This window comes from Coregonus lavaretus (genome assembly GCF_964263955.1).
Source record: "Coregonus lavaretus genome assembly, chromosome: 32".
NCBI classification, from domain to species: domain Eukaryota; kingdom Metazoa; phylum Chordata; class Actinopteri; order Salmoniformes; family Salmonidae; genus Coregonus; species Coregonus lavaretus.
Genome location: NC_140019.1, coordinates 16,727,911 through 16,738,830, shown reverse-complemented (window position 1 = coordinate 16,738,830; position 10,920 = coordinate 16,727,911). Strand labels below are relative to the sequence as shown.

The 10,920-nt window shown below is 45.0% G+C and overlaps 1 protein-coding gene across 1 annotated transcript in view; it reads right to left on the bottom strand.

Moving 5' to 3' along the window:
• The window catches only part of slc43a1a (solute carrier family 43 member 1a), a 32,265-nt gene that overhangs the window by 4,321 nt on the left and 17,024 nt on the right, over window positions 1-10,920 (bottom strand). Inside the window, exons 6-8 of the mRNA XM_084149703.1 lie at window positions 1,718-1,810; window positions 1,393-1,526; window positions 1,054-1,192 (exon numbers count right to left, since the gene is read on the bottom strand). Of these exons, the coding sequence (XP_084005829.1) occupies window positions 1,054-1,192; window positions 1,393-1,526; window positions 1,718-1,810 (366 nt within the window). The remainder of the gene's footprint in view (window positions 1-1,053; window positions 1,193-1,392; window positions 1,527-1,717; window positions 1,811-10,920) is intronic.

Below are 10,920 nucleotides of genomic sequence, written 5' to 3'. Positions count from 1 at the left end.
GAGAGATAATGATGAACACACAGAGAGCGAGGGAGAGATAATGATGAACACACAGAGAGCGAGGGAGAGATAATGATGAACACACAGAGAGAGAGGGAGAGATAATGATGAACACACAGAGAGCGAGGGAGAGATAATGATGAACACACAGAGAGAGAGAGGGAGAGATAATGATGAACACACAGAGAGAGAGAGGGAGAGATAATGATGAACACACAGAGAGAGAGAGGGAGAGATAATGATGAACACACAGAGAGAGAGGGAGAGATAATGATGAACACAGAGAGAGAGGGAGAGATAATGATGAACACAGAGAGAGAGGGAGAGATAATGATGAACACACAGAGAGCGAGGGAGAGATAATGATGAACACACAGAGAGCGAGGGAGAGATAATGATGAACACACAGAGAGAGAGGGAGAGATAATGATGAACACACAGAGAGAGAGAGGGAGAGATAATGATGAACACACAGAGAGAGAGAGGGAGAGATAATGATGAACACACAGAGAGAGAGAGGGAGAGATAATGATGAACACACAGAGAGAGAGGGAGAGATAATGATGAACACACAGAGAGAGAGGGAGAGATAATGATGAACACAGAGAGAGAGGGAGAGATAATGATGAACACAGAGAGAGAGAGGGAGAGATAATGATGAACACACAGAGAGAGAGAGGGAGAGATAATGATGAACACACAGAGAGAGAGGGAGAGATAATGATGAACACACAGAGAGAGAGGGAGAGATAATGATGAACACAGAGAGAGAGGGAGAGATAATGATGAACACAGAGAGAGAGAGAGAGAGAGAACCACAGAGAGAGAGAGAGAGAGAGAAGAGAAGAGAGAGAGAGAGAGAGAGAGAGATGGGCAGACAGTTAATATGGGATGGTGTCTGATAGAGAGAGATGGGCAGACAGTTAATATGGGATGGTGTCTGAGAGGGATGGGCAGACAGTTAATATGGGATGGTGTCTGAGAGAGATGGGCAGACAGTTAATATGGGATGTGTTTGTGAGCAAGAGCAGCGTTCTGTTTTCAGGTGTGTGTTCTGGACTCACTTTGTGTTACGGCTGGGAGTTTCTCAGTGGAGTGTTTCAGGTCTCCTTTTGGGTCTCCATTCTTCTGATTCAAACTCTCCCCCACGCCCTTATGGTCTCCAGACACATCAGTCGACGCTAACTTCTTACTGAGGAGGAAAATAAAGAAAGTTGTTTATTTCCTTTGCTTATCCTTATGTTGCATTTCAGTATGGTAACCTGATCATGTTTTCGCATATCTGTATTGTTCTAGCATTGTGGAAGTGTTAGAATAATAATATTATAATAGCCATTCTTTTTTACTCAGTGCTCTGACGTTGTAGTAATGTTGTTTTAGTGTTGTACTGACCTGTAGTTGACCTCGTCAGGAGTGGGGAAGGCCTCCACTGGCCAGTTGAAGAAACAGTTGAGGAAGACGAAGCCTGCTAGACCCGACCACACCCACATGATCACCCGGAACGACACGCCTGCATCATAGATCAGCTTAGAGAGGGAGGGAGAGAACATGGGGTGTTATTAGTAGAGAAAAGTATAAATATTTTAGGCTTACTGTGGACACTTCAACGACTTCTTCACATAACATATGAAGGCTGAACATGTATTCTATTTGTATGAGTGATACGAGGCAACGGTAACAAATGTGCGTCCATCTCTGATGACATCATCATGTTTACCTTTACTCCAGGGAAGGTGACGGCAGAGGAGGCGTAGGAGCCAATCATCAGAGACATGATGGTGGAGCTCAGACTGCCAAACATGTTGGGTAGCTGGAGGGAGAAAGGGTTGGGGAACAGGGGATGAGGAAGAAAGAGAGAGGGATACATTTATGAACAGTCTCAAACATCGATAATTTGACCACAATCAATACGCACTGATACAATATGAGAACAGACACACTGCATTAGGAAAGTATTGACTGAGTGCATTAGGAGTGCAGTAATGCAAGCTCACCAACAGAGGGCACAAAGTTATTCAGTAAAATATAAACCCAGCACACGTTTACTACAGTATCTACCGAACCACTTTGGCAAAGGAAGTATTATCATACTGAAAATACTTCTTATCATTTAATCAAGTTAATAATAGACATTTCATAAAGGCAGAACGATTGAAGCATAATTACAAACAAAAAAATTGAGACACAATGCCATTCATTAAGAGTACTGTTCATGAGCTGGGCCATTCTCAGCACAGACTTTCTCTACTTTTCAACCAACCATCAGCCATGTGATTAACGACAATGCTCTGTACATTCTCTGGAATTATACAATGGGGTGGGTCTAATTCTGAATGCTGATTGGTTAAAACCGCATTCCAGCCGGTGTCTATTCCACAAGTTACCACGGGCTATATCTATGACGTTAAAATGCCTATTTATAATAATAATAATAATAATAATATGCCATTTACTCTGTTCCATCTGACTGCACAATCCACTGTCTCATCAGCCCAGCCAGGCACTTTATAAACATGATCTCCACTATCTAGACATTATCTCACATTTCTTTCAGACTAACATTTAGTTTTCAACAGCAGATATTTGTATAAACCTTGCTGTCTGTCTCTCCGACATTTGCAACATTGTTTCAATATTCAAATTCGATCTCCCATAGTAATGAACGTGTCGGGAGTCGGGACGAGACAGACAGGCAGTTAGCGTTTCTCAGCCAGTCGAAATCATTAATCAGGTGGCATCATTTTTATGGATATTACAAAGAAATGTAAATTGAAAAAAGGTAAAACGAAATGAAGTGCAGCTAGTTTGCAGTCTATCCAGCTTCAGTTTGAAGTGATTGTGTTACTGTTGCTGTGTTGTTGGCTAGCTCCTCTGAACAACAGTGTCCTGACGAGTGAGCACATTTTCTATACCAGGTGAAATCACGCCTCATTAGCTCATTGTTATGGATGTATCCAAATAAATTAAGTAACATTTTTAATGAAAATATGTCAATCAATATTTGAATATGTAGGGAACCAGTTCTATAAAAGTTTGTATGTCCTCGAAGCCGGCGTTTGGAGGAAATATTGGCATGGTTTGCCAGCCCTCGACGAAATATGTCCTCCAAACACCAGCGTCTTGGGCATTATCACTTAAATAATGGATTCCCAAATTCATTCTCCCATTTAACCATAATAGTTTCCCACAAAGTTCCCATTATTTTCACTCTCTCTCTCTCTCTCTGCTCTGTGTTCCTTGATTAAAAGTGATGATCATTGTGATTATTAGTAGTAATTACAGAGACACCTTGCAGCACTGATGAGTGCTCAGCAAAGGGGAACTTAATGTTAGTTTCAACAAGTCAAGACTTGCTATTTGCATAAGTGAATCTCTGGGAATTTACGGAACACTAGACTTGAGGACATTTTTACACAATGTTTTGTTTCCTAGAGCAGTACTTGTGCTGACAAAGTGAAACGTGACATGGTGAGCGATGGAAAGTTGTGGTGTTTTTGTCACCCTCTGACAGCGTCAGCTGGCACCAGGTTGGTATGTAGCTAGATCCTAGAGGTCACCTTGGGGTCATGTCAGAGGAGTCAGGTCTGACACAACAACAGGCTGGCAAGCACAGGCGGTTGGTGCCACCTTAATTGGGGAGGACAGGCTCGTGGTAATGGCTGGAGCGGAATTGGTGGAATGGTATCAAACACATGGTTTCCATGTGTTTGATGCCATTCCTTTCGCTCCATTCTGGCAATTATTATGAGCCATCCTGCCAGCGAGCACACTGTAAAACTGTTCCTGGCCATGTTCCGACATGGCACTGGACTAGTAAAAGACACCTGACACACCTGTCCTCATTGATGGGTTCCTAGAAGGCAAATATTTCACATCCTGGCGCAGACAATGTGTAACACTACAGATATACCAGGATGATCTCTGGCGGATTTTGGGAATGCTAGCGAGAGGGGCCATGTGCTAAAAACACACAGAGAAGTTTGTATCTCTTACAAATGTCAAAGTAAAGTTAGTATAGCCATGTTAAATGCCAGTCTTGACGTTTGCCTGTTGGACTGTAACTGTACAGCACAGTGAGACTGAGAGCGTCTTGGCGTCTGTGTGTGTGTGTGTGCAGGAGGCGATATTCCCACCGGTTCTCTGACAGGAGCCTAGAAAGCACACATTTAACGCATGTCCTTCAAGCACGTGTGTGACTTCCCTGTTTGGCCAGCCAGGGTCAGTGGAAACGTGAGTTTAGGAGAGAGGAATGACCCAGGTGGTTTTACAGTCAGGTACATGGGAATTACTGGAAATGTTACACGGATATGAAAATACATTCTAGGATTGATGGAAAAGCACATCTGTGAAAAGTGTGTGACGACTGACGAGTGAGAAAGCAAATGAGTCTGAGAGAAACAGAGAGAAACAAAGAGAAAGAGAAGGGGGAGAAAGATGGAGTGAGCGAGACAAAACGTGTACTTGAGTCGATGTTAGGGTCCCTAAAGAAGGAGCCCATACAGCTGTAGGCCTCCTCTCTCTCTCCAGAGTTTACAGGAAGCACTAAACCATGGCTGATTAGTACTCTCTTCCTCTCTAAGGGCTCGGACACACCAATAGTGGTTGCCTGCTGAGAGTACTTTGCGAACCGAGTGCAAACCGATTTTACATGTAGAATCGCACAAAAAATGTTGGCAGTCAGAGGTCAAAAGCGCACTGAATGATCGGTAGACGAATGGGAGATCCACATTCGGTTCGATGTATGCCACCCTTAACTGTCTTACACCCCCTTCTGTAGGCCCAGGAGGTTTTCCTGGCCAAATTACCTTACCAATAAATACTCTGGGCCCGAGTTACAGGCTTTAAGTAAGGTCCAGTTTTCAAACCCCTCTCTGTCTCATCTGCCCTCTCTCTTTCTCAGATCCACATCTGTCTGTCTGCCACCTGTCTGTATGTCTCGCTCAAGACACAGGGGGAAGGGAGGGATGTGGCTGTTGCCATGGAATATCGTAAAATGGAACAGCTAAGCACCAATCACCTCAGCCTCAGTAGAGCCTCATAGACCACTTAAATAAGGCCAGGAGGTTTTCCTGACCAAGAACAACTCCAGGCCCTAGTTATAGACTAGTGTTTTCCTGGTCAATTCCTACTCTCATACCATGAAATGCCAATTGTCCACCAGCCAATCCTAAACACAACCGTAGCCTTTCACACTCCTACCTGTATATGGGTTGAAAGTGGCAGTTTTGGATAAACGGATAAATGCCTAAATTGGAACACAGTGGCTGTACAGTAACATTCTATCCATGACATCAGAGCTCTGTCTCTGCGCTTCACAGCGCTGTATGGGTTTTGACTGACAGCCATTCTGAACTTGAGCACCTCGTGGGACAAGAAGTTGCCCCCATCCCTCCTGCTAATTACTGTTGTCATAATACCAGATTTTCCTTGGCAAAAATAAAAACACGAAGCAGACTTCACTCTATGGTCCTTTGAAACCTACTTTTGTAAAATAGTGTGTTATAGCTTGTTAAATAAACAAATGCGACTCTGGGTGACAACATAAGGCAGTTGTTTTCCAACATTAGGACAACAACAAAAAATTGTCCGCTTCATGTTTGGTTTCCTTTGCTTCTTTACTTCTAAGTATCATGATACTGGTATAGTGACAACACTACCGCTAATTGGGCAACTTTAGCTAATTTTTTGTTGTCTGTGTGAGGGAAATGCTGTAAATTAAGAGGACTCTATGTACTTTGAAAGATGAGTCCATATCATAAAACCCATGTCATATACAGGGTCAACGTTCATGATCACTATGTTTGATGTACAGTTACAAGATGACATGGCGTCATACTAGGTTGTTCTGAACAGACTGAGCCTATTTGTCTATTGAAGAAAAGTTGCTACGGCACAAGCACCTGAATGCACTCATTACTCCTTTCTATGCGCACCAAAATGACAATCTGCTTCTCTGAATTGCCTTGTGAAAGCCTAACACTATAATATCATATTTTATAACTTAGCTAGTCATGTTGGCATTAGAACAAGCCTTCAAATCATGCCCACCTGACTCAGATAGCGTAAACAACAACAGTAATTGTGTGATTGCGGGGATGAAGGTTTTTGTTCCAACCAAACCAACTACAAGTGTGCTTGCTCTAGTTTCTCAACGGCACAGCTAGGAGAGCTAAAAAAAAGTACCTTATAGTTGAAGACTCTTCTTTGAGTCATAAAAGTGCATTGAAATTACTTAGGAACTGTGCACACCCTTGTCATTTTTGTCTTATGTTGCACCTACCCCACATTTTCCAGGAATATGCTTATCATGTTACTGAATGTATCCAGAGTATTTTCAGATTTCCCGTACAGTAAATGTAAAATGCACATCAAATCAACAGTATAATGTTTGGATTCAGTCTTGTGTCAGGTGAACTGTTGTGTCCTCACCTTTTGGTGTAATAATTTTCACATAATCTCCAAACTGTTCCCTTTCAATTACTATCATCGTTATCAAATCAAATCTGATTGGTCACATGCGCCGAATACAACAGGTGTACAGTGCATTCGGAAAGTATTTAGACCCCTTCACTTTTACAGCCTTATTCTAAAATGGATTTAAAAAAACAAAAATCTCATTAATCTACACACAATACCCAATAATGAAAAAGCAAAAGCAGGTTGTTAGAAATGTTTTTTTTATAAAAATAAATTTAAAAAAACGGAAATATCACATTTACATAAGTATTCAGACCCTTTACTCAGTACTTTGTTGAAACACCTTTGGCAGCAATTACAGCCTCAAGTCTTCTTGGGTATGACGCTACAAGCTTGGCACACCTGTATTTGGGGAGTTTCTCCCATTCTTCTCTGCAGATCCTCTCAAGCTCTGTCAGGTTGGATGGGGAGCGTCGCTGCACAGCTATTTTCAGGTCTCTCCAGAGATGTTCGATCGGGTTCAAGTCCAGGTTCTGGCTGGGCCACTCAAGGACATTCAGGGACTTGTCCCGAAGCCACTCCTGCGTTGTCTTGGCTGTGTGCTTAGGGTCGTTGTCCTGTTGGAAGGTAAACCTTCGCCCCAGTCTGAGGTCCTGAGCGCTCTGGAGCAGGTTTTCATCAAGGATCTCGCTGTACTTTACTCCGTTCATCTTTCCCTTGATCCTGACTAGTCTCCCAGTCCCTGCCGCTGAAAAACATCCCCACAGCATGATGCTGCCACCACCATGCTTCACCGTAGGGATGGTGCCAGGTTTCCTCCAGACGTGACGGTTGGCATTCAGGCCAAAGAGTTCAATCTTGGTTTCATCAGACCAGAGAATCTTGTTTCTCATGGTCTGAGAGTCCTTTAGGTGCCTTTTGGCAAACTCCAAGCGGGCTGTCATGTGCTTTTTACTGAGGAGTGACTTCCGTCTGGCCACTCTACCATAAAGGCCTGATTGGTGGAGTGCTGCAGAGATGGTTGTCCTTCTGGAAGATTCTCCCATCTCCACAGAGGAACAATGGACCTCTGTCAGAGTGACCATCGGGTCTTGGTCACATCCCTGAGCCAAGATCCTTCTCCCAGCTCTAGGAAGAGTCTTGGTGGTTCCAAACTTCTTCCATTTAAGAATGATGGAGGCCACTGTGTTCTTGGGGACCTTCTGCAGACATTTTTTGGTACCCTTCACCAGATCTGTGCCGCGATACAAACCTGTCTCGGAGCTCTATGGACAATTCCTTCGATCTCATGGCTGTGTTTTTTCTCTGACATGCACTGTCAACTGTGGGACCTGCTACTCTCTGTTTATTATCTATGCATAGTCACTTTAACTCTACCTACATGTACATATTACCTAAATTACCTAAACTAACCTGTGCCCCCACACATTGACTCTGTACCGGTACCCACTGTATATAGCCTCGTTACTGTTATTTTACTGTTGCTCTTGAATATTTTTTAGGTATCTATTTTTTACTTAACACTTATTTTTCTTAAAACTGCATTGTTGGTTAACATCAAACATAGTGAACAAGTATTTGATACAGTGCCGATTTTGCAGGTTTTCCTACTTACAAAGCATGTAGAGGTCTGTAATTTTTTATCATAGGTACACTTCAACTGTGAGAGACGGAATCTAAAACAAAAATCCAGAAAATCATATTGTATGATTTTTAAGTAATTAATTTGCATTTTATTGCATGACATATGTATTTGATACATCAGAAAAGCAGAACTTAATATTTGGTACAGAAACCTTTGTTTGCAATTACAGAGATCATACGTTTCCTGTAGGTCTTGACCAGGTTTGCACACACTGCAGCAGGGATTTTGGCCCACTCCTCCATACAGACCTTCTCCAGATCCTTCAGGTTTCGGGGCTGTCGCTGGGCAATACGGACTTTCAGCTCCCTCCAAAGATTTTCTATTGGGTTCAGGTCTGGAGACTGGCTAGGCCACTCCAGGACCTTGAGATGCTTCTTACGGAGCCCCTCCTTAGTTGCCCTGGCTGTGTGTTTCGGGTTGTTGTCATGCTGGAAGACCCAGCCACGACCCATCTTCAATGCTCTTACTGAGGGAAGGAGGTTGTTGGCCAAGATCTCGTGATACATGGCCCCATCCATCCTCCCCTCAATATGGTGCAGTCGTCCTGTCCCCTTTGCAGAAAAGCATCCCCAAAGAATGATGTTTCCACCTCCATGCTTCACGGTTGGGATGGTGTTCTTGGGGTTGTACTCATCCTTCTTCTTCCTCCAAACACGGCGAGTGGAGTTTAGACCAAAAAGCTCTATTTCTGTCTCATCAGACCACATGACCTTCTCCAATTCCTCCTCTGGATCATCCAGATGGTCATTGGCAAACTTCAGACGGGCCTGGACATGCGCTGGCTTGAGCAGGGGGACCTTTACGTGCGCTGCAGGATTTTAATCCATGACGGCGTAGTATGTTACTAATGGTTTTCTTTGAGACTGTGGTCCCAGCTCTCTTCAGGTCATTGACCAGGTCCTGCCGTGTAGTTCTGGGCTGATCCCTCACCTTCCTCATGATCATTGATGCCCCACGAGGTGAGATCTTGCATGGAGCCCCAAACCGAGGTTGATTGACCGTCATCTTGAACTTCTTCCATTTTCTAATAATTGCGCCAACAGTTGTTGCCTTCTCACCAAGCTGCTTGCCTATTGTCCTGTAGCCCATCCCAGCCTTGTGCAGGTCTACAATTGCATCCCTGATGTCCTTACACAGCTCTCTGGTCTTGGCCATTGTGGAGAGGTTGGAGTCTGTTTGATTGAGTGTGTGGACAGGTGTCTTTTATACAGGTAATGAGTTCAAACAGGTGCAGTTAATACAGGTAATGAGTGGAGAACAGGAGGGCTTCTTAAAGAAAAACTAATAGGTCTGTGAGAGCCGGAATTCTTACTGGTTGGTAGGTGATCAAATACTTATGTCATGCAATAAAATGCAAATTAATTACTTAAAAATCATACAATGTGATTTTCTGGATTTTTGTTTTAGATTCCGTCTCTCACAGTTGAAGTGTAGCTATGATAAAAATTACAGACCTCTACATGCTTTGTAAGTAGGAAAACCTGCAAAATCGGCAGTGTATCAAATACTTGTTCTCCCCACTGTATATACTGAGATCATGTGACACTTTACACACAGGTGGACTTTATTTAACTAATTATGTGACTTCTGGAGGTAATTGGTTGCACCAGATCTTATTTAGGGTCTCCATAGCAAATATATTTTTTATAACTATTTTGTGTATGTCCATTACATGAAATCCAAATAAAAATCCATTTAAATTACAGGTTGTAATGCAACTGTCACGATCGTTGATGAACGGGTCAGACCAAGGTGCAGCGTGGTATGCGTACATGTTTAATTAAGAAGTAAGCGGACTCCGGCCGCAAAACCTGACTAATTAGGGGAGGGTCCGGGTGGGCATCTATCCTCGGTGGCGGCTCCGGCTCCGGCGCGATGCCTCCCCTCTCAGTCCTCCCACGATGCACCAAGCCCTGTCTGGACCCTGGTGTGGGAGCTCTCGATCCTGGAGAGTGGCTGACATCTGGTCCCGGCTCGGCAGTCCTCCCGTGATGCACCAAGTCCTGTCTGGACCCTGGTGTGGGAGCCCTCGACCCTGGAGAGGGACTGATGTCAGGTTCCGGCACGGCAGTCCTCCCGCGATGCACCAAGCCCTGTCTGGACCCTGGTGTGGGAGGCCCCGACCCTGGAGAGGGGTTAATGTCTGGCTCCGGCTCGGACCCCGGTGGAGCGGATGGCTCCGGCATGGGGGAAGAGCAGATAACCGGAGCTGGACTTGACACTGGTGGAGCACCGGACTGGAGCAGCTGACCGGAGCTGGACTAGGCAACGGTGGAGCGGACTGCTCTGGCACAGGAGTGGAGCAGCTAACCGGAGCTGGACTAGGCACCGGTAGAGCGGACTGCTCTGGCACTAGCCGTACCGGGCTGGGAACACGCACCACTGGTCTGGTGCGAGGAGCAGGCACGGGTCATACCGGACTGGAGACACGCACCACTGGTCTGGTGCGAGGAGCAGGCACGGGCCATACCGGACTGGAGACACGCACCACTGGTCTGGTGCGAGGAGCAGGCACGGGCCGTGCCAGGCTGAAGACACGCACCACTGGTTTGGTGCGAGGAGCAGGCACGGGCCTTACCGGTCTGTGAAGGCGCACTGACGGCACAGTGCGTAAAGCCGGCGCAATAAACAGCAAGTAGCAGCAACGTAAAAAAACGGGGGGTCAATGCAAATAGTCCGGGTAGCCATTTGATTAACTGTTCAATTTTTAGGGCCTTCCTCTGATACCGCCTGGTACAGAGGTCCTGGATAGCAGGAAGCTTGGCCCCAGTGATGTACTGGGCAGTACGCACTACCCTCTGTAGCGCCTTGCGGTCGGATGCCAAAGCAGTTGCCATACCAGGCGGTGATGCAAGCAA